The following is a 27,782-nucleotide window of genomic DNA, read 5'->3' as shown; positions in this document are numbered from 1 at the left end:
TAAAATCCTAGTCAACTACTAGCTTGTGCAAATTATTTTATGTCCTACAGTGAAGTTATCGGTGAAACTAGAACAGTGATATTGTGAAGTTCGGGAAGCATGCGTGTACCGATTCTGCATGACCGAAGTAGAGAAGAGCGGTCCGTCACCGAGAGTTGCATTCTGGAAGGTAAGTCACCAAAAACGACGCTCCTTTCTCTAGCATTATAAATACTCTCTTCTGTAAAGTGACTTATAGCCACACTCCAACTAAGAATTGGTTGTTATTCGCTTCAAGTTATATTTGTCTGATAGTCTGTAGCAGTGCACTGCTTGAACTTTAGTCTTGATGCCTTCGAATGAAAGGGATATTTTAAATTAACTTTAGTAACTGTGGACTGAACTGTTACGTTGACCCTATTGTCATTGTATAGTTACAATGCTCCAAGCAGCCTGGTTATTTTTCCCTTCTCCTATCTTATCCTCCTATCCCATTTTTTCCTATAAAAACCTAGGAAAAGTCTAATGGTTAGCTATTCTGTATGGTTTATGGTAGGCACAGTGGGTGGCTGAATGTTTTATAGTTCTTTTGACATATCTTTTTTTTTTTTTTAAATACACATTTCTATGTCTCGGTATTCCCTCCTTCAATAAAACCAGCTACATTTGTGGCTTTAAATATGTCATAAACACATAAATAGAGAGAGAGGGTGTAAATGAAGAAGCAGACGGCTTTGAAATCTTATTGGAGTTGTAAAATGACAGAAAGGGACTTAATGCAATCAGCATATGCCTTCACAAACACATGAAAGAGGCACAACTGCATTTAAAATTTTCTTTTTACTCTACCATGAAATATAACAACAGTTTTTTGTAAAATGTTGGATCTTTTTTCAAACCAAACTAATTAGGACAAATTCACAGTATTGCTTACTACCATATTTCATTTACAAAGAGTCTGTTGCCCACTAAACTCCACACAAATGGTCTAAAATGACAATCAAGATATTTTTCACTCGCACTTATTTTCTATTGGCATTTGGGTGTGCATTCGTTCATTCTGAAAGCAGAGGAGGGAGACATTTTGCTGTCTGTTAGAACTCCGATCACTTTACAGAAGGACTGCTTTTGTAACATGAGATCCGATAGTGATAGCACAGATCAGCTTTACAAGAGCGCAGTTCAATAATATTATCTCTGTTAACACTTACCCACGGTGCCCTGGCCTGGTTGGTCAGGGCCTGACGCCTGTGTTAAGATGTGCATAAAATATTTTACTGTCATCGGGCAGCAGCAGTGACTCAATTCACTCGGGCTGAGTCAACCCTTTCCCCCTTCTCACCAGGTGGGGATATACAGCCAGAGAATTGCTGAGATGCAATGTTTTTTTTGGGAGAGTCATGGTTTTGTGTGTGAAACCAGTCAGAACAGAGATTTTAGGATAGCGTAGCAGGACGGCACTCTGGGGAAAAGCACAATATTTCCTCTGTCTGGACATCATATGACTGAGGATCCCAACCCAGCTCCTTGATCACATAGACGCTACTGTAGGGTCAGATACTGCTCTGAGGTTAAAGGTCATGGTAAACGCCTTTCAAGAAACCCAAGGTCGCCTTACAACAGTGAATAAAACATTGAATAATACATAATACAGCAACAACTGTTATATTGGACACCATCATACGATCACACCATGTCATAGTCATCCAATCAATCGCCATATTCCTGCACCACTTCCTCCTCTTAAACTCTTCCTGAGCAGCGATGCAAATATAACTTGACTGTTAGTATTCACAGATACTCTTCCTTTGCTGTGACTTTTCCATGCAAGATCTAAATCACAAATCAAATGGAGGCGAACAGTCAGGTTTGTAGACCAGTTCTACACACAGTATTACCAAATCTCTTATCCCTCTGATAGTCATTGCAATGCTACTGTCTGAGCTTGAGTCAAATAGGTCTTTCATAAGAGGAAAGCAGCACATCGACATACACGCTAGGCTCAAATGTTTTGACATTGCTTGGCTAACACAGGTTCTTTGCACTGTAAAGATGAAAGTGTACCTTACACCTCTCTCATCTCTCGGTCAAGGGTATCTCAACACGTCCGTGGGAATGTGACACCTGTGTGCATGTATGTATGTGCACTGTGAGCATGACGCTTGGCTGTGCATGCATGTGTGTTTAAGGAGGGGTTGTGTGTGTTTGTGTGTGTGTGTGTGTGTGTGTGTGTGTGTGTTTCAGTGTGACACTTTGTGTGTGCGTGTATCCATGTATGCCTTCTTTGCTCAGGTATCTGCAATGAACAGTCTGCTACATTTTATGAAGCAGATGTTAAATTAGATCAAGGTGAAGTGATTCTGTGGTGTTTCTCCTAAAAACAAACTATTATCAACTATATCATAGGTGGGATGATAGGTGAGATGAGAGGGTGTTTTTTTTAACACATTTGGGATCTTTTCATTAACACCTGGAAATAATCTGTTCTTGAGTTATTAGTGCCAACATCAAAAATGGTTTTGACGTTGGTTATCCTCTGATCCGTCAAGGAGAGATAGGCCTGAAAAGGAGTGTATTGGGGGGGGCACACAAACCTTGTTAACAATAAAAGTTGTTAATTCTATCATTAAGATTTAAGTGGGCAATTGTTGACTCTATACCACAGTGAACTTTGATTTATGGTTTATTGGATTTCCATTAGCTTGTAAACATTCATTGCTAGCCTTCCCCGGGTCCTAGTGTTCTGTTTTTATTGACTCCTTTGTAAGCTTATCTTCCGTTGTGGTTTAATTTCGTCCTTTAAGATAGGGAATTTTCTTAGGGGAGAAGGTGGAGAACTAAATCTGGTGTATTATAAACAACTTCCCAAAAGTTATACAAGATACTCATTAAAACAAATTATGATCTGTGCAACAGACAGCACAGCTTGCAGGTCAGTACCACCAATGACACCTCCTGGGACAACGACCCCGTATATGTGAAACTGAAAAATTGTTATGCTGTTATGTTATATGTATATATTTAAAGCTTGGAGCTAGCAGGATACTGTCCTTATCACACTGTCAACAGACAGTGATAAGGTTGTAGTTTAAATATGCTCTGCAGCAAGGACATCATCACTGTGAGTTTCTGAGTTTAATGTGGAGGAGAGATTGGCAACAAAACTGCAGTGTTCAAAGTCTGTTCATTGCTGTTATGAACTGTACACATAGCTCTCTGTCCCTCTGTCCTCAGTGAGAGTGTAATGAGTGAGTCCTCTGTCCCTCTGTCCTCAGTGAGAGTGCTATGATTCAGCAGTATAACATCAAAGTGAGAAGCTGGAGAGAACATGAGCAGCCCATAACCTGAATCTGGCTGAGTCTGGTCTACGTACTGGAGAACTAAGACTACTGTCCCTCACAAAACAGACACACAAAAACACACAGGCAAACACATGCGGGCACACACACACACACACACACACACACACACACACACACACACACACACACACACACACACACACACACACACACACACACCTGCATACACATATACACATGACCATTATTCCTATACCTGGCAGAGGAAGGATGGTTTGAAATTTGGGAAGGCAGCCATATTCCACTGAAGAACCTTGTTTTGTCAAATACAACTGACTCATTCTCGTGCTATTCTCTGTTTTTGGTAAACTGCCTTGACGTCTTTCTACGCCCATAAAGCAATTCCTGAGTAAGATGTTTGAATATCAATAGAAGTGTCCTTAGTTGTTTGACAATGGCCTTAAACTAGGCCTCACAGGCATTTGCATAGCTTATGTGTACCTAATGTGCCTTTCCCATCTTTTATCTAACCATAGTTCATTACAGATGTTGTGTTAATGGAGTGGTGTGGGAGTTTTTTGTGTAGGGGTGAGGGATGTCACCTGTGGTATAAAGCTTGTGTTGAAAACATCCCAACACCACAACTGGCTTGGCCTTTGTTCTGGTCTCAAATTACTCCATCCTGTATTTGTTTTTTCCTCTCAACCATGCATGCAAGTCACCTAGAAAGATGCCATTGTGGATTTGGGGTAGACTTTCATGCTGCATGGTTCCCTATGACAGCATTAATGTAGGATGGCATTGCACATTTCAGGATGATCTTATTCCCTAGTGTTTGGCAAGGGTGAGGTCGACCTCTGACTCATCTTGTCCAAATGTGACGAGTGTTCACTTCGGCTTCAGTATGTGCTTATCAGTATCACTATGTGTGGCTAAATAACTGGGTATTCTAGCCCTGTGTGATGAGTGTCCTGTGTAGCTACAGTGTGAAGCTACAGTGACACTACAGTACAAACTAAAGTCATGTTTAGCCTGTTTGCAGAGCAGAAACACTTAACATCATGCATGTGGCAAACACCTTTTTTCAAAGCAACATGCAGTTCAGGGAAAGTTTGCGTTTATAATCAGTGTGTAAATACAGTATATGTGTATTCCCAGAGAATAAACAGCCTCAGGAACTTGGTGTCATTAGCACCTCGTGCTCCTAGTCTAGCTGCAGGATCCCTACCTGCTCTGTAGTGGCTGACTTGTCAAAATGCCCAGACTCCTGTCTCATTAGTGACTGTAGTGGAGCTGCTGCTGAATGACCTCAGCCCAGTTCTGTTTATCAGTAGCAGGCATTTGACTCAGAAGCAGCAGGCAAATTCACACCTCTGTGTTTCTGTAGAAGCAGAGGGGAATTGGAGGGCAGTCGCCAACACCACGACAGACATTCATTATATACCCCAGATTCATGTACACCTGTTGCAGTAGTGGGTCTAGCCTACCCTGTGAGTCATGGGTGGGAGGTATGTGACCCTAATGAAGACCTTCGTATTGCTTATGCTGGCCGTACCGACAATCACCACTGCCTCTTGGAATTGGCTGGTACCACTTTCAACCCAACACAAGCTCCACTGTTTGGCTATTTTGACCTATGACAAACCTATAAGACCCCTGGGCATCTCCTTGGTAAATAAACCCCATGTCCCATTTAGACAGGTCTCTTACTGTAGGCCCACAAAAAACGGTCACATCTGGTGTCCAGTTGTGTAATTTACCTCTAGTTTAACCCCCATTATAACCCACTGCCCTTGTCTGAGTTTAATAATACGAAAAATATGGGTTTTAAAAGGTTGAAACGAGAGAGAATTGTGACATTGTTAGTGCTGGGAATGAATGGTTGGCACAGGACGGCAAGCACTGTGAAAAGAGATCGCTCTGATACCGGCTACCTGCCTGCTAGGATTCAGTGCCTGACATGGATCCTGCAGTACAATGACACCAATGTCAGCACTATTCTCATATAACTTTGTTGGAGGGTTTGGGTGTGTGCTTAGCTTGGATTACGGATTAGATTTCCGGTGTATATCATAAGCAGTTCAAGTCATTAATCTGTCCATCTGTCAGTTTGTCTGCATATCTCTCCCTCTCTCTCTCTCTCTCTCTCAGTCTCTCTCTTTTTCTCTGTGTTGTGTAAGATCCTCCCCTCCTTCCTGGCTGCCTTGTAAAGACTACTGCGCTGTACTGTGGGGTGGGTGGAAGGGGAGGTGGAGTGAGGGAAGCAGGGCGAGCTCCCGCGTTGAGCCTGGTGGGAATGTTCCGTGTCATTTGGACTGCTGTAAACTACACCACTGATCTGGCCAGGTGGACAACAGCTCTCTCTCTGTCTCGAACTCTGTAAGAAACTGCAAAATGAGCTTGTCTATCATTTGATCACTCTCTCTGTCTTTCATTCACTCTGTGTACCATAAAAAGTATTCAGTTGCATATATGATGGAGGGTCTGAGATATACAGGTGTGTATATACAGGTGTGTTATACAGGTGTGAACATTATGCAAGTGCACCAAATGTTAGCACTGTGTGTTACTGAAAGCAGTCAGCTGGAAGTGTGTGTGTGTGTGTGTGTGTGTGTGTGTGTGTGTGTGTGTGTGTGTGTGTGTGTGTGTGTGTGTGTGTGTGTGTGTGTGTGTGTGTGGTTGTCCTGCACTGTGCTAACTATTGTAAACTGTAGTGTGGGAATGAGATGAGTCTGTGGCCATACCTAGAGAAGATAAAAAAAGATGAAAGGAAAAAGATGGAAAAAGAGGAAGGGATGAGGACTAAATGAGTGCTGATGGAGTGGTTGGTGAAAAAGTGGTATAGAATGATCACAGAACCGGTGTAGGATTTAAGAACGCGAAAGCTGAAACAGAAGCTGTGTTCAGTCGGCTGGCACAGAGCATAGTGCAGAGAAAGAGGTGGCTGTGCAACAGAGTTAGATGCCCTTTTGAAATAACACATAAGGCACTGCAGGAGCCAACCAACTGTAGGCTCCAGCGCTGTGCAGGTCATGAACACTGACTGACAACATGAACCTCAAAAGTCAGTGCATTGATCTTCATGTGAGTGTATGCCAGTGCCTGGTTGTATTGTTCATTTTGTGTTGTTAAGGAAGTCAGAAGCCTGAGTTGTATATCATCTCTACCTGCCAAAAAGTAATGTAAAACCTTGCAAACAACCACCAACAACCCTGATCAAATCTTGCTAGCATGCTAACTGGCGTCTTTTGGCGATCCAGTCGGCCAATTGTTGTGTCAATTTGTGAGAGCTTTTCCTACATTCTTGCAGGTGGTTCTGACTCAGACCACAGAACTACATGGGCACCTTGTGGGAATGGCAGATGTCTGTCTATCTGTCTCTCACATAACCCATATACCTTCAGAATTCATTTGAAGATGATACCAAAACCAGATGCCCATATAAAGCACACCTGAAAGATATCTAAATAAGTAGCAAACTCCTGCTACCTCCTACCATAGCTGTTTTCCTTCTTTGTCTCCTCTTCGACCTGTGCTCCCTCTCTCTGTGTCTTCTCTCTGACCTGTGCTCCCTCTCTCCTCTCTCCTCTCTGACCTGTGCTCCCTCTGTCTGTCTGTCTCTCCTCTCTGACCTGTGCTCCCTCTGTCTGTCTCTCTCTCCTCTCTGACCTGTGCTCCCTCTGTCTGTCTGTCTCTCCTCTCTGACCTGTGCTCCCTCTGTCTGTCTGTCTCTCCTCTCTGACCTGTGCTCCCTCTGTCTGTCTCTCTCTCCTCTCTGACCTGTGCTCCCTCTGTCTGTCTGTCTGTCCTCTCTGACCTGTGCTCCCTCTGTCTCTCTCTCCTCTCTGACCTGTGCTCCCTCTGTCTGTCTGTCTGTCCTCTCTGACCTGTGCTCCCTCTGTCTGTCTGTCTGTCCTCTCTGACCTGTGCTCCCTCTGTCTGTCTGTCTCTCTGACCTGTGCTCCCTCTGTCTGTCTCCTATTGAGCAGGTCAGTGAGAGGGGATGATGTGCAGCTCTCTGAGTCCCAAGCACCTGGCCGGCCCAGGGCTCACAGATATGCAGCAGTACAGCCAGTGGCTGGTCAGCCGCCATGAAGCCAGCCTGCTGCCTATGAAGGAGGACCTGGCCCTGTGGCTCACCAACATGCTGGGTAAGTAATGCTCCACAGACATCTGTATACTCAGAGGAACACACATGCACACATATATGCATGCACGCACACACATACTACATATACATGCATGAAATACAAATTCACAAAAATATGCACACACACACACACACAAACGTGCACGCACACACACATACATACACCCCAACAACTTATTTGAGGTCTGAAAGGTACCATGCAAGACTATCAGATTTGAAAGAGATACTTCAAATGAAGCGCAGTGGTGCAGACGGGTGGGGAGCAGGATATGCCTTTATTTCCCCCGTGTCATTTGCATAATATCGACATGTCCTGTTCCTCAGTTTGTTTTAGAAGGGCATGTGTACACTGTGTGCATCTGTGTGTATGCACATTCCACACCCATATGCATGTTTGTGGAGTGACATGCATCCGAACGTTTCATTCAATATTTGTGATTCCATAAAGTTACATAATGTGATATGCAGTACCAAGGAAAACTACTTCAGGTAAGTCACATCAGTGGCTCAACAAGTATAAGTGTTTGGGATTTCACAGAGGGACAATGCCAAGTACATGCCTCCTTTTCACTGAGCCTCTGCCAGGTGGGGATGACAGTGAGCAAGAGTGGGTCATCTGCTCTGCTCGCTGGCCTTCCATCCCTGATGTCATCATCTATGTTGCTGTGCTGTGAGTAGCCACAGCTGATCACAACGTGTGCACCAAATCAGCAGGGGAGTTGTGGGCTTAATTAGAATTTCTTCCCAAAGTGTTTGCCATCCATTAGCCTTTGTGTTTCATGGCTGAGACACAGTGCAGTCATTCAGGAAGTATGTGGAGGCTTGATGATCATGTGGACCTACTACAACAAATTTGTGAAATGTTAGACATGTGTCCTTAAATACGACTTGTACCATGTGGAAAACTGTTCTTGGGTATGAGATCATCACATTCATGCAGTAAATTATACGCTGTTTTTCTTTTGTTTGTTTGTTTTGGACAATAGATTGCTTCAACGCCTCTCTTTCTTTCTCTTCTCCGAAATAAATAAGGTCTTTGGGAAGAAATGACATGTGATAGTTGCAGACAATAAGAGAAGTACCTCACTTAATGAGATAAGCCTTGAGTTAATACAAATATCTCCTTACTTCTTCAGACTTAAAGGTGGAGTTCTGGATTTTATTAAAACATTTTTATTAAATTCAGTAAGTTGCTCCTCGCAATCATCTACCTGTCCATTCAGTGTGAACACTAAAAAAAAATACTTTTTAAATGGGAAACAGGGAGATATACCATTCTAGCGAATCAACGTTGCCTCAGGGAGGTGTGTAATTTCATTGGCTATTGAGCTCAAATATCAACTTTCGCAGAATTGCAGACTGCATCTTTAATGGCTCAGAGACGTTAAACAGTCTGAGGAGTACCACAGGCAACCCCCCGCTCCTCCAGTAGGCAAACGGGGGTCCCTATCCCTGTCTGACGTCCCTAGACTCTAGGGACAGCAGGGAGAGGTGATGGAAAAGACAGGAGCAGGAAAAATGAACAGGTTTTAAACAAATGTTGATGTTTAAAGTGGATAAGTTAGACAATTCTGCTCAGGGATGTTGGAAGTCTTGGCTTTGTTCTTTCTGACAGAACCAAGCTTTGGTGCAGTCAAGAGGAGCTTTTCCCCTTCTCAGAACAGAGAGAGAGAGAGGAAATTATTTCATGAAAGGAGAAGGGTGGGGGTTGGGGAGTTGGTAGTGTGGGTCGTGAGGGGCTCACAATCTTTTCTTCCTCTGGGCTCAATTACGACATTTGGAACTCATTAAATTTCAGTCAACCCCCCATCCCCCTGCCTTTTTAATAAAAACAAAAAAAAAGATGGATGAAAAAAAAAAGTCTGCTCCGTTTCTTTCCACAGATACCCCACAAACCCCACTCCCACTCCTACTACCACCCCCTGTTACAATGATCTAACTCCAGAGGAATGGTTTTCTGGAGACCAGGCACTCTTTGTGACAGACTCACACTCCTCACTCTTTGTTGTAATCTTGCCGGAGTGCTTGGCTTATCTGGAGTTACTATGCAAAATATATCAGCTGTTTCCTCCTCAGCTGGCCACAACGAGGTTTGTTTTTTGGTTGCCTCTCTAAACGTCCACGTGCTGGTATTCGTCCAAGAGACGGCAGCACTGGGGCTTATTCTGGCTCCTGGATAATGCCACTGTCCTCCCACTGAAAAGGAGAGGACAATGAACTGTCCCCAAGTCCTTGTCTTTCCTAAACAGACATGGACCAACAGTCTTTCACTGTGTCCAAATCAATTAACATTCCCACACAGACTTGACATTCCAGAAGAGCAAGAATGTGCACTGCTCATGAAAACGGTTGGACTTGACCAGACTGTTCTGTCATTGTTTTATCTCAGTTGGAAGGACTTTTTTCAAATTTATGATGCTATATTTCACTCATGTGTTTCGCTCATACTGTATAGCCACTCATGAAATATATCACTCTTCTGTTATATTTTCACACATGTAAAACTTTTCTCTCTCTCTCTTTTTTCCCCTCTATCTCAAATTCTCTCTGTCTCTGATTATCTCTCTTTCACTCTCTCTCTTTCCATCTCTCGCTACCCTAGGTCAAGAGATCACGGCGGAGAGCTTCATGGACCGTCTGGACAACGGCTTCCTACTTTGCCAGCTGGCTGAGACCCTGCAGGAGAAATTCCGACAGAACGGTGGCGAGATGGGCAAGGTACTGCTTACTCGTCTCGTTCAGTGGTCTCATTCTTTTTTTCGCCTCAGATCTCATTCTGTCTTTATATCTCTTTCCCGAAAGAGGGTTAGCCACCTTCACAGGCCAGACAGTCTCTGCTGTTTACAGTCTCTCACAGTCAGACGTGAAACGTCTTCACGGCCAGACTGGCAGCTGTGCTCGTTATTTCTCATTTTATTTCATTCGGTTTTATGTGGAATGAGATTGGCTGTGAGCCACAGAGAGAGAGAGAGAGAGAGAGAGAGAGAAGAGAGAGAGAGAGAGAGAGAGAGGTGGACGCCTGTGCCCAACACTGCTGCTTTTTTTAGCATGTGTATTGAAAGGAGGTGATGATGATACAAAGCTAACGCTAACAATATAACAATAACAATCTCAGTGGCCATGGAATATCTCCTCAGAACGTCTCCAAGGCGATGACCCTCAGGATTCCAAATTCAGGTTTCCATGTTACTATGGAGACCGAATATGCGGGGTAGTGTTCATCTGGAATATTTGTTTAATTATTGAAGAATGCAGGGAGCAGACAAAACACTGGCTGTCAGACCGATGACTTCACTGGTGTTTTTGTTTTTCTAATCTGGGGGGTGCTGGAGGTGAAGGAACCCCCTGAGTGAACTGGCAGAGCTGAGGCCTTTTTCAATAAAAAAAGGAACTTTTTCTTCTTATTATTTTTTCAGCAGACTCCATCCAATAAACCCAGTTTTTTCACAACTTGTATATATGACATTCCCACTCTGTTACCCGCAAACTAAAACTGTGATTGATTGGTTTCTGCTCTGTTTTGTGAGGATTTTATAATCCGCAGTAGATTAGCCTAGATGTTATATTGTTTCTGTCCTCAACACAAAGCCCTCTGTCTTGTGAGTGGTGGCTGGGCACGTCCTACCGAGAATTCCAGGTTAAGGAGGTGGAGTTGGCGAATCGCTGACTGAGTGGTTTTAGGGGCAGACAAAGCTAACGCTAATGATAGCAAAATTCTGTTTGAACAAGAAACTCCCAGACAGGAAAGGCATTAAACTGAGACTTTAGCTTTTCTGTGGTAAATTAAGAAAAATACTTCAGCTTGGCTTGGCAAAGGCCCAGGCGTTTTTTGAACCTCAGTAATAGGCCCGTCACCCTCCACCGACAAAGTGGTTTATAACCAACTCAACCAATATCTCCCCAAAGCACCGTTAACGCGGCACGGAAGACCAGGCACACACATCAAAAACACTGAAGTGTGTGTGTGTGTGTGTGTTTATCTGCGTTTGTGGTGTGAGAACGTGTGTGAATGTAAGTGTGTGTGTGTTAAAGTAAACGTCCCTTTTTTGTGTTGCCCTTGTGCCCTCTTGATAAGCTATGGCCATGACACACACATGTTGACCCCTCTGTCCCAAGAGTCTTGTGTTCTGTCTCTGTGAGAGACTGTGTGTGAGAATGACACACATGGAGGAACTAAAGGGTTGTCCGAGGGAGCATGTCCCTGACAAAGTCTACAAGAGTGGGCCCCTAACTTAATAGAGACGAATGACCACAGCTTCAGTCAAATGGGTTGGCTCGAAGTTTATAGTTTTGTGTGTGTCTGTGTGTGTGTTTGTGTATTCCTATGTTTGTGTATGTGTATTCATGTGTAACTGGTAAAGTGGCTTCCAGCATCCTCTCCCACAGGCCTGGGTCTGTCCGTGCTCTAAATGGGATCAGCTGCTTAGGAGAAACCCCTTTTGCTCTCTCGTGAGCCAGGGGTCAGGAGAGAGGTCAGTGGGAGGTCGGAGAGGATGAGAATTGCAGCTGACTTTGGAAAACACTCCGCCCTGATCTGGTGACAATAAACGAGCTGCTACTGCTACTCCTGTATGACTTTGCATTTCACTTCAAGTACGATTTAGTGTCTCATACTCAAACACTGATCATAGAGGCAGGTTTTCAAGATGCTATAACTATAACTATAACTATGATGATAAGAGCGTCCACACTGACCAACGGGAAGGAAAGCCTCACAGAAATATCACTCATGTTTTAATGTTGCGCCTGTAAAATTCGATAGATCCTGATCAGCTGACAGTGTTTCTAATATTCACACAAAGGTTCTGAAAGTGATTCCCAAGTGATGTAATTCTTCATAAGAGAATCATAAGAAAGAGCAATATTTAAAACTATAGTTTTTACAGCTATTGTTCTAGTCATCGTTGACAGTAAGGATGGCTCACAGATGGCCTTCTCTGTTCTGAGATGCTGTAGGCAGACACAGCTGAAGGCATGCTCACTGTCCTAATAGCTGCTGTCTCTGGAATAAGAGACATTTCTGTTGGCTGTGTACCACTCTGAATCCAGTAAACATGATGGTGCTGTTTTCATTGTTCCTTCTTACGAAACAGCCTGCAAACCAATGTTATAAAGTCATCCCATTAACTGTAACTGTTTGGATAAATGTCCCAGATGAGAGAGCACTGTTATGGAGCAAGAGTTAGATCCATTGGATGTGGGCCAGACCTGGGCCGGTGCTGTTTCAGCACCAGCTGTTGTTATGGTGTTATCAAGAGAGGCAAAGCCAACAAGAGCGTATCGCCCAACCCAAGCCCCATCTAGCAGAAGACTCACAGCCGGACTTGCCATAAATAACAAGCGTGGGAGAGCTTGTCAAGCCCTTAGCGTGTGTGTGTGTGTGTGTGTGTGTGTGTGTGTGTGTGTGTGTGTGTGTGTGTGTGTGTGTGTGTGTGTGTGTGTGTGTGTGTGTGTGTGTGTGTGTGTGTGTGTGTGTGTGTGTGTGTGTGTGTGTGTGTGTGTGTGTGTGTGTGTGTGTGTGTGTGTGTGTGTGTGTGTGTGTGTGTGTGCGTGCGTGCGTGAGAGAGAGAGAGAGCTTGTTTGAGTATCTGTGTAACTGTAATGTTGGGGGTGGTGGGTCTGCTGATCCCAGTGTGAGTCGGATGGAGAGAGTCTGTTAAGCATGCTCATGGGGCCTGAGAGAGAGCAAGTGAAGAACAGAGAGACAGGAAGAAGAGAGAGTGAAATGAAATAAAGGCAACCATTGATCAATCAACGAGCTGGTTAAAAAGAGAGGGAGGAAGAGATTGGCAGAGATAGGAATGCTTTGATGTTGTTTATGCTTGTGGAAGGTTTTTGGGTGCAGTCAGAAATTGCGGGCAGGCTTCTGGTAGACGTTCGATCAGCAGATGAGATGAAGGCAAGCTCTTTCAAGAACCTATGACCTGGGCTATAGTTATTCTGTATTGGATTCCAACGTGCCCCTGTATTGATTAGGAGCGACTAACTAACTTCACGTAGACCCACACACATGCCAGAGAGGAGGAGCAGTCAGGCATATAAATACACACACACACAAGTAAACACACCATTCATTCATTCATTAGAGAAGCAGCTTCTTCTCCTCTCTCAGTATGGTGAAGCGAGCTCACTCCAGCAGCAGGACAGGAAAGCCTTTAGCAGCTTCCAGCGTAGCAGGGAATGGCCATGTCACGCCAGCGCTCAAATAGTCACATTCCAACCGGCAGGCAGCACAAAAGGTTCTGTCGAACCCTGTCAGCCTGGCTTCTATTGACGACGAAGTAATTGGTATGTTCTTGTTTGGGGTCTCCTGTAATGAGTCGCTGTAATTCATTAACGTCCACAAAGGGTCAAGGTGTGTGAGTATTATCGGCACAAGCACTAATGAAGTGAACATGCATAGCTGATCTTCCACAAGAGCGATGCTACAGACCTAGCAGATGTTAGTGATCTATTTTGAGGCAACGCGCCAGTGTGTGCAGATGCGTGGGCATCGGTATTGGCACCGGGGGAGCAGTATTGGCATTCGGGTGACGGGTAAAGTGGCAGCAGCAGAGTGGGGGTTGTCAGGCAGCCAGGGGCCGGCACGCTGGAGAAGAGGAAAGGAAAAGGGGGGAAAATCCCAACAAAAGAATGCATTTTTCCAGAATGACTTCACTGCACCTTTGCCTGGGCCGAGAGACACACTTCCTCCGTTAAAGAACACTGACGTGCATAAATCTCCCACACACAGTGTGTGTGTGTGTGTGTGTGTGTGTGTGTGTGTGTGTGTGTGTGTGTGTGTGTGTGTCAGTGTGTGTGTATGTGTGTGTGTGTCAGTGTGTGCGTGTGCGTGTGTTATTTGATCCTAGTGATTCCTGACAGTCTGGTAGAGTCTGGTAAATTGTCCAGCCACATCTATGTGTCTGACATTTCTCATATTGATCTGTGAGTGGGAAAAGGCCACTGGCCCCTACGGAGCACACCAGCAGAGGTGGGGGAGAGGAGGTGAAGCTTGAATTCGTCAACTGAGAATGAACAAGGTCCAACTACGCTTTCGAGAAAAACGTGATTGAAAATCCAGAATCACCACTTATTTTTATGAAATGTTTTTTGATATTTAATTTAAAATTATTTTTATAAATAATATGATATTGTTGTTTTGCACCAAATTATAGTATGTTATATTATTTGGTGCAAAAAAAAAGAAAGAAAATATGTCGACGTGTCAGATAGACCTAGTTAATTCTGGGTTGATGACTTGAACTCTATCTATTTAGTGAAGCAAATGCCAACAATTCATAAACAAAATGCCATGAAATGAAGCACATTCTCTCACTGAAGCACTGAAGGCACTCATTGAAGCACTGAACTGTCCATTCACGTGTCCACACTGAGTCTGCCTTGACTGACAGTCGTCTTCTTCTCTCCCCTCAGGCCATCCCCAGCCGGAAGATCCCTTGCCGTGCCAGCGCCCCCTCAGGGTCGTTCTTTGCCAGGGACAACACTGCCAACTTCCTGGCCTGGTGTCGGGAGGTGGGGGTGGGAGAGACTTTACTGTTTGAGTCTGATGGACTGGGTGAGTTTCCACAATCTCTAGCTTTGTCTCTAAGAATGTGAACATATGTGTGTTAATATGAATTCAGTTATAATCATATTATATTATTATAATTATCAGTGACAATAAATTATAATTTAGTAAAGAAAGGGACACTGGTATCCCGCATGAATAATAAGGTATGCCTTTCCCACCCCCTATATTCCTGATTCAAATTTCGACAATTAAAGGTTTTCCACATTTTTACGCTTGCTGTTACCTCTAAAAAACTAAAAACCTCAATTCTATAGCTGCTAAACACAACTGGAGGTAAATGTGCAAACCAAAGACCTGTGGATCTTCCCACGTGATGTGCTACCTTGACACAAAGGCCAACTTAGCTGTTCTTTTAAGGCTGGCTTGTTAAGGTGCTCTGCTATGGCATAAGGAAACATGTTCAGGAGCACTGCTCCAGTCCTCTACCTCTGTCTGGATCTCACTGATCCTGTCTGGGTGCTCTTACATGGGCAGAAAGGTCAACGGATGCAAATTCAGATGGCTTCTATCTATCTCTCTCTCCCTCTCTCTCTCTCTCTCTCTCTCTCTCTCTCTCTCTCTCTCTCTAACACACACACACACACACACACACACACACACACACACACACACACACACACACACACACACAGACACTGTTCATTCATTCCCTAAAGTAACCGCTTGCTCTTCTCTCACTTCTGTCAGTATGACACGAGAGAGAAAAATGGTCCATTTGAAAAGCTTTTAATGAGACATAGAATTTCAAACTCTTGTATTGCTAAGGGTTGAGTGGCAAGCAGAAACTATTTCCCACTTAAAGCACTCTTATAATCAAGTTAACAAAAACATGAATGAGTGTGGAGATGCCAGGGAGAAGTGTACAATGCTGGTATTGTAGAGTAGTGGTGTAATCTAGATACACCACAGTGATCAGATGCGAGGGGATTGCCAAAATCTCCATTAATAAACTCTCCAGAGGTCTTGTGGAGATCCCAAATAGACCAGGTTATTTTTCACTGGAGCAAAAGCTGGCTGAATTCAGAAGTAGGATACATGCAAACGGTCTAAAGATGAAGATCAAAGCCAGGTACACAGTCTTTAGCAATCAGAAACAAACGGAGCAAACATATATTACATCATGCCGTTATGCAATATGAAAATGTCTTCAAACCCACTGGAGGCCTTCAACAGCTCTGCTCAGTGGTTTCCTGCAATAGACTAACAATTGTTTATTACTGTGGACCAACTACAAGTTGAGGCCTATTGCAAATTATTGTGATTTAGTACCTGATGACTTTATGCCAGGCTCTATACAGGTTAGCACTCTTATTAGTGTTGGCACAAGTAGTATATACTGTACCATTTTACCATTTGTTTCATTTGTTTCATAATTAGAGCAGGCTGCAGCCCCCTTCATATATGCGTGTAAGCATTAGACTGAGGGTAGACTCAGCACTCAGCATCCCGTAAGCTTGCCAGATCACCCCCTGAATAGCTCCTATTGTGCAGGCCGAGACAGCAGCTGATGCTGGACAGGCTGCCCCCCTCTTTCTCTTCCTCTCACTCTTTCTCTTTCTCTCTCTCTCTCTCTCTCACTGGACCTGATTGACCTGCAGTCCTCTCCAGAGACAGAGGCCCCAACCACACCATACTCACTCTCTCTTTCTCATTCTCCCTCAGGCACTCCCTCTTTATCACTCTCTAGTTCTCTGTGTGCTGTCTCTTTTTGTCTTTCTCTCTTTTTTTCTGTCTTGCTTTCAACATCATGGCCATTTGAGACTCAGAGGATGCATCTCTCTCTCTCTCTCTCTTTCTCTTGCGCTCTCTCTCTCTCTCTCACACACACACACACACACACACACACAAACACTCTTTCCCACCCTTCTGCCTCAGTTTCCCTCTAGTTCCTGTCTCTCTATCCCACACTCCTGCTCTGCCCATCTGTTTCTGTCTCGTTAGCAGCACTATGCCTGCAGTGAACATGGCTCAGGGGAGGGGTGGTTCTGGTGGTGGGAATATGAGAGAGGAAGATACCTATGTAATCACAAGAGAGAGAGGAAGAGAGAGAGACAGAAGGAGAGAAGGACAGAAGAAGAGAAAAGGATAGACATACAGTGTGAGATAGTGAAAGAACCGAAACAGCTGCATAGCAAGCAGAGCTTACTGAAGGAGTGACATGGAGATAGAGAAAGAGATGAGAGAGTGAGGGAGAGAGAGAAGGAAGGAAAAGAGAGTCTGAGAAAGTAGGGCAGGACCATGGAAATGCTTTTCTTTGATGATTCTTGTTTGGGAATTCTCTCCTCCACTCTATGCTGTGTGTGTGTGTATACGTGTGTGTGCGTGTGTGTGTGTGCGTGTGTGTCTGTGTGTGTGTGTGTGTCTTTGTGTGTGCTTGTTTGCATTTGTGAAACATATCTCAATGTTTATGTTATTATATGTCATTCTTGCCGCGGCCTTGAAAAAGCAAAGACCACAATCTTCTTGTGCTATTCTGGCCGTAGCCCACAGCTAATATTGTCTGCTAATATGACCAGACGCTGTAAAGCAAATACCCCCTACTTGAATAAACAGCCAATATGCCTCTGTCCTCCTCTAACTTGCTTCTTATTTGTATGTGTCTTTACTGTTGCAAAAACTGCGTGAAGCACATCAAAAGCCTCTCATCACAAAACCCTACCTGATCTGTAACCTGGATCGGATTTAACACATCCTCTGCCTGATCTGGCTAAGATCTGTTACACGATCAGTCAGCTGTTCTCTGGGGTATATATAAGCAATATGAGACTGTGAAAAGTATCATGTTCTTAGGGCTGTCTCCTTGAGAGGATTACTGGAATAGCCAGGAGAAGGCTAGATGGAGACAAAATTCGATGGAAATCCCCTTTCAATTTGCGGTATCCCAAATCACTGGAGAATAGTTTCTCGACACTCTGAGGTATCCAATGGCTAAGAGACAGAGGAAAATCTGTGCAATTTACAGCACTTGGAATGGAGCAGGTTAACTGGCACTGTTACTGTAACCAACACGAGCAGGAAACAAAACACAGTGTGTGTGCAGAGGATCCAACCATGAGGTCAAGATGGTGTCACATATTCAGTGAAACCAAAAAAACTATTTTTGCATTGCACCCATTTCAAAAGTATGAATAATTATGAATTCCCTGGTATTTTGTTAGTTAGCCAAACACAGTCCAGTGTCAAAGACAGGCAGATAAATACATCTCTGTGCCATTTTTGAATTCAGTCAATAAGACCAGTTTTAACACAAACCGTTTGAAATAACACAAGACTCACTAATCATTTGGTGCTTTTTCTCCCCCCCTCTGGAAGTGAAAGTTGAGCTGGAAAGTTCTGGAAGGATTGCCATACTCAGGTTTGCCGTGTGTTGAGATGGAAGCTGATGACTAAACCGCATGCTCCTCTGTCTGTCATTTCATTTCTCAACCATTCCGACTGCAGCGTAGAGAGCACTGGTACACATGTGTTAGGTTTCATGCTTTCTTAAGGCAGATCTGGAGTTGATCATCTCTGGAGTGTTTTCAAGCCCTCATATAAGACAGCCGCTGACCCTGGAGAGGGCCTGGTGAGAATCAGGTGCAGGTCCAGAGCACCAGCTCAGCTCCAGTGTCAACTACTACCTAAGAGGATTCTCTGAAATATACAGCACTCTCCTCTCATCCCATCTAATACACAGATCACTGGGTCACCCATTAATAAAAACACAGATTGAGTCTCCTTAATCTGGACCCCGCTTAATCACTGACCAGAAACACACATCATCAGTTATATTTAAGTCATCGTGTGCATCAATGGGGGAAAAAAGGACGTTGTTCCTCCCTTTTTTCTCTCCGTAGTTGAGCTCCTCTTCATTCCTCAGCATTGTGTTGTAGTTTTTTCATGTGGGACTCTTGTAAAGTGAAAGCCCAGGGCTGACGTACTGCCTCTTACAGTGAGATAAGACAGAATCAAATCTGGACCAGAACCAGGGCCAGAACTTTACCAGAGTCTGCTGTAAACAGAGTGGTGTGTTTTTGTCTTGACACATTGTCTTGTCCTATAACAGTATGTGTGAGTGTGTGTGTCAATTTTACTGCTTCATGCTCTTGAGTAACAGTTTGACTCTCACACAGTTCTGCACAAGCAGCCCCGGGAGGTGTGCCTTTGTCTGCTGGAGCTGGGGAGAATAGCCTTGAGGTAACAGCCTCACACCCCCCAACACGGCTGCAAATGGTGTTACTGCATATGCAGAGATGTTATGGGAAGAGCTATTAAAGTGTATAATATGTGAGGTTAAGTCAATGCTCAACTGCAGTTTTACTCCCTTTTTTTAACCTCTTTCCGTATAGCCTCTGTTGTTGTTTATCAGGCTATATTGAATTCCCTTGTCTGTATAATGTTTTATGTTTTGTAGTCACACTGTCATGCTGTACAGGCCATCTAGCCTTGCAGCTTCCCGGGAAATTCATCGTATAAATCAGCTGAATTCATTTTGCCTCCTAGGTACAAAGTGGAGCCCCCAGGTTTGATTAAACTAGAGAAGGAGATTGAGCAGGAGGAGACGGCCCCTCTGCCTCCCCCTTCCCCGCTCTCTCCCTTACTCTCCCCCACCATCTCCCCCTCCCCCTCGCCCTTGCCCACCAAAACCTCCTCCAGCAAAAAGAGCACAGGCAAGCTGTTGGATGATGCGGTGAGTTATTGCACTCCTTACCATCCAACAATCCCACTGACTGACTATGGTTACACCAGTTTCTGGTCTGGTAGAAATGATTGCTGTTTTGGTTCGGTTCAATTCGGTTCAATATCCAGTATGTAGGTTTTCATTTTATATTCTGTAGTTTAGGTCCTGCTCGCAATCTTGAGGTCATGGGTTCATTTCTCATGGTGCATCTGAAGTAATTGAGTTTGTCCCTTTACTTGATTGTGTTGAAGGTTTGTTTGCTAAGGATGTCTGTTCAATGTATTTGTCTTGACCACTTTGTCATGTGTGTGTTCCCCTCAGGTCAAGCATATCTCAGAGGACCCGCCATGCAAGTGCCCCAATAAGTTTTGTGTGGAGCGGCATTCGCAGGGTCGCTATCGAGTGGGAGAGAAGATGCTCTTCATCAGGGTTAGTGCCTCAACACCACCCACGCCAAACACCTCAACACCACCAATGCCAAACACCTCAACACCACCAATGCCAAACACATGAACACCATCCATGCCGAGCATCTCAACACCACCCACACCAAACACATGAACACCATCCACGCAAACACGAAACAAAACAAATGACATGCTAGTTAAAAAAGTATATGAGGTTTCATCACATGTAATGTCCCTCCTCGAGACACTATCATGGTCAAATAATCGCTGTGTGAGGCAGAGCACTGTGGGGAACGGGCATCCTTCTCAAAGCTCATTCTTTTGGAGTCTGCCTTTGAAGGGCAAAACACAGGTATACTAATTCAGTCTGCATGTATGTTTTACCCGATAGCCAACTGAAATGCACTGATGGAAGAGCTATGTGAAGTGCCTTTAGACAGCATTCATTAGATTTAAGTAGATTAAATGTCTTCTAGATGTCACATTATTCTCTCAAGGCTAACTTCCTAGCTAGGTTAAACTCTCTAACCTGCCATTAAAGGGACACTGTTTCAAACCTCTAGAGCTCGTTATGCAGCCATAAAATGAGCAGTTAGCACGCGTCCTCACAGCTTCAAGGCTCTTTTTCAACTTGAAAGAAAATTGAGCACAGATCAACTGGTTATTTTGAGACTTGTGTAAGAATATTTTTTTTTACCACCTGATCTATCAGCCAAATGGAAGATGTAAGTCAATTTATTCATTCACAGCACCATGTTCAGTGGTGAGTTTTTTTTTTCTCTCCGTGTCTGCTCAGTACTCAAACAACAACATGAGATGCTTATACTAACTGATAATGAAATGTATAGGCGACCTTACGTGTGATGTCCAAGACGTTTTGGATATTTTTACAGCAGAAATTAAGACGTGTGCCGGACACTGGACAACTGGGACAAAAAGTCCAAATGAGTCACCTTCTGTGTAAATACATAAATATCATATGACATATAGTTGAAACACCCAACACAAGTGATATTAAAAGGTAATAAGGGAGTCTCCCTATTACGGCCGCTACAGAGAAAACATCTCTTGTGTGTGTTACAAGTGTGTGGCTTCCCAACAAAAAGCCTTCATTTTTGTTATTATAAAAACTGTACATAACAAAACCTTCATTCCAAATGTCAAATAATTTCATATTTACTTTCATAGCTAGTGGCTATATTACACACTATTCTCATGTCTCCAGTTAGACTGAAAAGCTGACTAAGAGAAGTTTATTTATCTTCTCCCACAATGAAAGCTCTTGGGCTGAAGAAGACTACATTCATTCTAAATAGCTAAAAGGGAGGATTTATTTGCCACATTCATTTTGATGACAAAGCTCTCCTCTGTGAGGAAGCTGATCTGATTTTGGCCAGGGATGCCTCCTCTCCTCACTTCATTAGAAGCTTCTGCTGTGTACATGTAGACAGCTTTGCATGTGATAAGGTCAAAGAAACTCTTATCAGCACAATAAATCCAACAATCAGTGTCACTTCCCTCTGCCAACAAAATGTACACACAGACACATGCACACCCTTGCAGATTCACACGTACGTACACCTACACTTTTTTTTTTACATGACACATTTATTTTAATTCAGGAACACCTTTAATTATACTTGTGTGTGCAGTTTTTGGCTGTATAAAGCATGTGAAGAATAAAGGAATACACCTCTGTATTCCCCCCATCCCTGTCTGGGCTCCCCATGCTTCATTATCAGCCTAAAAGGGACAAGGACATGTTTATCAAATAACATAAACTGAATTCCTCACATTCAAAATCTCCTTCTTCGAGTTTGCACCCTTTTATGGTTGCCTGGTAACCAAGGTTAAATGTCTTTAATTTCTCAATAGGATACACATTGCTTGCAAGGTATTCAGGGTTTTTTCAAAGCCAGGAAATAATGTACCTTTTGAAAGGAGATGTTTTTTCTCTCTCTTGAAAACCAGAATGCCTGAAGGTCAGTCAAGGAGCTGCCAGTCTGAGGGTCACACAAGGGCTGCAGCTCATTCACACCACACACACTCTCAGAAAACCTATTCTCACATTTGCACGTGCACAGAAAACACACACACACAAACGCATGAACACACACGTGCGCGCACACACACACACACACACACAACATTTAATTAACATTCCTTTCTCTCTGCTGTCTGTTCACTCAGACTGCAGTAACATGCTTTCCATCTCACATGAGTCAGAACCTTTGAACCAGAATGGCACAGCTAGCTGTCTTCATAACTGGCTGATATAACTGAAGATATTTTGTTCATTTGCTGGAAGGAATTTTTCTACCATGGCCTGGATGCCGATATCCGGCCAAATGTCTCAGTTGAGCCATGTCTAGGTGAAGTGAGGTGTGCCGTGACACGCCTTTCTGCCATGGTTCACCCCTGGTATGGTTAGTGCAACAGTGAAGTAAATTCTGCACTGGTCACTTTCATCTGTGAACCAAAGAAAAAGAATTGACTGACAAAATATTGTAAGAGCTAGTACTGATGACATGCCCCCAATCTGACACTCACACACACCAACACACAGAGAAAATGATGAATTCACAGATGAATGCTAGGTAGCTTTGTAGGAATTTGCGAGCATGTAAGTTCACCAGGGAAGGACAGTAATTGTGTGTGTGCGTATGCTTGTTTGTGTGAATGTGTGTGAGTGAGTTTGTCTCAGTTATACTCCCCTTGTCTCATTTTGTACCCTTCAGCATAACTCTAACTGAGTCTCCAGCCCTTCACCCGCCACCCAGCCCCCCCATCTCTTGATTGCCTAGGTTAACACACAGTGTTCTTTGCCCCAAAGCACAGGTGTGGAAAGAGAGAGGTTAGACCTAAAGACCTTCACATCAGTGTAGGCCTTATTGTTTCAGAACGAGATTTAATTTTTGCCCATGTTACTATTGTATTAGAAAGAGGTTTCAGCTCAGCAGGTGTGCACCCCGGGCGCTGTTGGCTCCTCTGTGCTATGTTCTGGCCATAGACATAGAGGTCAGTGTGGTGTCTTTGCCTGTGTGCCTCCGCCCAGGCTATTAGTCTATTAGCACCCAAGGCAATAACCTCTCAGTCTCCATACTCATGAAATTTTAACCAGACAAATCAATGTCTGTGCTCAGAGGCTCACTTTGGCAGAAAAGGTCGGGAGAAGTCAAATCGCACAGATGGAGCCTGTCAAAGACAAACAGAGATCGTTTATATATCAAAGACGTTCTGTGTCCTTTGAAACTGTCAAATGAGAGATACTTCACTTCTGGAACTCAATTACGTCTGTGCACGAGTTGCGATAACCTCATTGGAACGGAGTTCACTTTGGTACAGTCCATGTTATGGCATCACTGGTCCTCCATCTTGCACTTTAGATGTAGATGTTCCAGTGGGTGTTGCTGCTGCCTGTTTTAAAGACAGCTCACTTAAGAGGAAATGAAATCTCCATGGCATTAGGCTATAGGGTGGGGGCTATACCCCGCAAACAGGGAACGTCCCCAGGACGTTAACAGGACATTCGCAAGGTCCCCAATCGTCCCCAATTGGTCCCCGCCACAACGTTCGCTAGAGGACGTTACCAGAACGTTTTTGACGTTCATAGCAAGTCTACGTTTGGTCCTTCTGTGACGTTCGCATGAGTCTTAAATCGGACTTTTAGGGAACCTTATAAATTGGTCTGTCAGCACACCTCCCCAGGACGTCATTTAAAAACGTCCCCATAACCTTTACCTGCAGGTCCTCTGCGTAACGTTCGCATGAGCTTTAAAACGGACTATTAAGGAACGTTATAATTTGGTCACTCAGCACACGTCCCCAGGACGTCATTTAAAAACGTCCCGTAACCTTTACCTGCAGGTCCTCTGCGTGACGTTCGCATGAGCCTTAAAACGGACTATTAAGGAACGTTATAATTTGGTAACTCAGCACACATCCCCAGGACGTCATTTAAAAACGTCCCGTAACCTTTACCTGCAGGTCCTCTGCGTGACGTTCGCATGAGCCTTAAAACGGACTTTTAGGGACCGTTCTTATTTGGTCCTCTGATGGTCCTCTCTGAACCAGAAGTTCCGCTAGAGAAAAATTATTTTCATTTGCCCGACATTTTAATGATAAGCCGGCCAAATATCTAGCCTATTTCTGCTTCTAAATTAGCCCATTGAAGAAAACTGACGGCCTGCATAGCTTAAATAATAACATAATCAGGTAGTTTAGAATGCAACATGTTTATTTTCCTAAGTTTACAATGGGAAACAAAAACATTTATGTCTGATGCGCGTCAATAAGTGGCCTTTAAGCGCAACCTGCTGTGGCGTTAAAATGAGCGCCGCAACATGGTCATTGCTCTGTTCAATGAGAGCAGAGATTCTTAAATTATTCGACCCTCTTGTGAATCCTTTGCACATTTTACTGTGACTATCAATTACCTCGCACCTGAGCCAAGAGAACTTGTCACTCCATAACGACATAAACGCCCGACATTTCAGCTTTTTCTTTGGTGATGCTGTTCGAACATCTAGGGCTTCAGGTATTCAGTGTTTGGAAAGTTCACTTTCTACATGAACTTGCTCAGTTCATTGTTGATAATTCATAATTTTGAACTACGTTCACAGCTCCAATTTTCAATATGAGGCGAGTGATATAATTTTTCAAAATCTCTGTCTGCAATACCGCTCTCGGCTCTTCCGCGCGCTCACGCACGGTAATAAAAGGAAACGCGCAACACTGCAGGTATTACAGGTTCATCCTCGTCAGAAGGTTTAACCTCATCAGATGTTTTTGGCCTCTGAAAAAAAGCTTTTAAGGCTAGTCTGCTTGGCCATGTTGGATCCTTCTCACTCAGTTCGCTCCTCGTTTGAAACCGAGGGTTTGCGCTTTAAAATGCAGCATATGCGTGTTGTTAAATAACTTTCTAACGGCAGATTAGCCTGTTCCTTTTAAACATAATAAGGGCAGTGCACGTTTGCTTTATAGGCCTTACGTAATATTAGGATTGTTGTCAAAATTGTGTTTGCGAGACGGGATTTTTAAAGAAATTCCAATCAGACAATTTGACCGGTGAGCTCTTCGTTCTGTTGCACCATCTTTGAAGGCCTGTGGAAAGCTCAATATGTTAAAGCTAGACACTTGGTCACCTTCCTATGTATGCATTGTATTGGAATCATGCAGACATTACATTTATAGCACAGATCAGTAGAAGCATTCATATTTATTTTATTTCATCATTCTTAGTTTGGCTAGTTATTCTGCCTCCCTGCCCGCACGTCCGTGATGTGCCATGGATGTTAATTAAAAAAGGAATCATTACGGAAAACCCTCAATGCGTAGTGACTTAGATTGCTACAATATGCTTTTCCTCAAACCCTCGGAAAAAAAGACTAAGTTTGTTGGCTGTCTCACATTGTGATAAACCTGTTTAAGTGGCACGATAGTAATCAGACAGTGTTAGGACAGTAGGTAGCGATCTGGTTTAGTATTAGGAAGGTTTACGGTTCAATTCCCATGCCCGCAATCAAGTTTGTAATCGTGTGTGTCTGTGTGTGTGTCTATGCATATCATATGAAATGTGTAATATACATGAAACTTGTGTGTGTGCGCGCACTGTAAGCAAAATGACGGCTCCGCGATCTATTATTATTTTATTTTCTTCATTTAGCTCAGCAAAAACGGTCGTGCCTGCTACGTCCGCGGTGCATCCTTGAATAACGTACCCAGGACGTCTAAAACAGGTTTTCTAGATGTCACCACAATGCCCTCAGGACGTTCTTGCAACTTCCTGCAGAACGTCCCCAGGACCTATAGAAACACGTTCCCCAGACGTAACCACAATGCCCTCGGGAGGTGCTTGCAACGTCCTGCATAACGTCCCCAGGACCTATAGAAAACGTTTCCCAGTTGTCACCGCAACGTCCTCGGGACGGTCTTGGAACGTCGTGCAAAACGTCCTAAAGTTGTCACGGGAACCATACACATTTACGTTTTTAGAACGTCCAGAGAGACCATTACAGGACGTCTAGGGGACGTCATTTTGCTTACAGGGTAGTCATTTACACACAGCCATAGACATTTACACAGACCTGTACTAACACACCCACACACACACACACACACCCACACACACTTACACACTTGTATGTTTTAGATGTATGTACTACTGGGCATTTTTTAGTGTCTTTGTTGGCAGGCCCTGTGGTTGTGCTGTGAGGTTTTGTGTTTGCGTGATTCTCTGTGAGTGTTTGTATGTGTGCAGACGTGTGAGGTTTGTATGTGTGGGGAAATGTATGTGTTTATGTTTGTGTGTTTGTGCATATGTGTATGTACAAGTATGCATGTGTGTGAGTCTCTGTGAGTGTCAATGTGTGCGCACGTGTGTGTGTGTTTGTGTGTGTCGGCGTGTGTGTGCCTGTGGGAGCTGACAGTCCTCTCAGACATTAGGATGGATAGTCTGAGGAGGGGCTCTGTGGGGAACACTGGACAGCTCTGCATGTGATTGGTCAGAAATTATGGCCCAGCCTCTTTTATGGGCTCCTCTCAGGCCCTGGAACTTTCAGGGAGGCGTTGCTATGGCAGCGTACTCTGGGAATGCGTCGTGAGGGGCAACAGCTGACAAGTGATGGAGGAGTGTGAAAGAGTGAATCTGGAGGTGTTAGGGGGAGAAACAGGTTCCTGAGACACACAGCTATTTTAATTCATGTCATATCACTGCGTCTTTTAAAAGCAGCTCAGACAAGCCTATATTTTATACACTCCATCCTGCTGCTCTGTTTATTGGCTTCTTCCTTTCACCTTAATCTCTTGTCTTGAGTTCAGAGTAATATCCTTTGGTCCCCAAGTCCTCTCAGACAAATGCAATTCGTCCCCCCCAAAACAATTCTACCTAATTGTCATGAATGTTATTGTTTGCCATTTTTTTTTCTTGTCTACTGTTCATACACAGACAGAAGATTTCAAGGCTCAGCGATCTATCTATCTGTCTGTTTGCCTGTCTGACTCTCCATCTCTCTCTTTCTCTCTCTCTCTCTGTCTCTCTATCCGGCAGATGCTGCATAATAAGCATGTGATGGTCCGCGTTGGAGGAGGCTGGGAGACGTTCGAGAGCTACCTGCTGAAACACGACCCGTGCCGTATGCTCCAGATCTCCCGCGTGGATTGCAAGACCTCTCCCGTCTCCATCAAGCCCCCCAACATCAAGGACCTGAGCCCAGACAGCTACCTGGTGGTGGCAGCTCACTACCGCAGCAAGAAGTAGGGGTAGAAAAGAGGGGGCTGCATGCATGCACAGGGAGCTCGGTTCTTCACTGGGTCCACCATCACCAACACCATTTCCCTAAACTGGTTTCAAACCGCCTCGCTTTAGCTCAGACACAAAACATCCATTGGTCAGGGCCTATAGGCCCCTTACACAGGGCCTCGGCCATTCTGGGTTTCTTTACACCATGCCTCAAAATAGTAGGCACACTCTCATTGATCTCACAGCACAAACCCAGACCTGATATCACATGTGGTAGGACTGAGGACTAAGCAGACACTCCCTCACAGCCTTGAACTCAGGTATTTGGGGTAATTATCATACACACTGGCTACATCACCAAAGACCTCCTAGAGGGGCATGGTGCTGATGAGCCGATTAGCAAGACCGTAATGGGAAGCCTTCATCCCGGAACTCATGCTACAGGAGGTGCTTGTACATACTTTGAGATTG

The 27,782-nt window shown here is 44.1% G+C and overlaps 1 protein-coding gene across 1 annotated transcript; it reads left to right on the top strand.

Annotated features, from left to right (window-relative positions):
• Positions 1-27,757, top strand: gas2a (growth arrest-specific 2a). Its single transcript, XM_080842887.1, has 8 exons — positions 1-169; positions 7,271-7,432; positions 10,034-10,149; positions 14,848-14,989; positions 19,117-19,180; positions 19,487-19,673; positions 19,986-20,093; positions 27,120-27,757. Exons 2-8 carry the CDS (start codon positions 7,285-7,287, stop codon positions 27,327-27,329), a joined length of 975 nt encoding a protein of 324 aa, XP_080699013.1. The 5' UTR covers positions 1-169; positions 7,271-7,284; the 3' UTR covers positions 27,330-27,757.
• The last annotated feature ends 25 nt before the right edge of the window (positions 27,758-27,782 follow it).

Source organism: Sprattus sprattus (genome assembly GCF_963457725.1).
Source record: "Sprattus sprattus genome assembly, chromosome: 7".
Lineage (NCBI taxonomy): Eukaryota > Metazoa > Chordata > Actinopteri > Clupeiformes > Clupeidae > Sprattus > Sprattus sprattus.
This window is presented reverse-complemented; position numbering and strand designations above follow the sequence as displayed.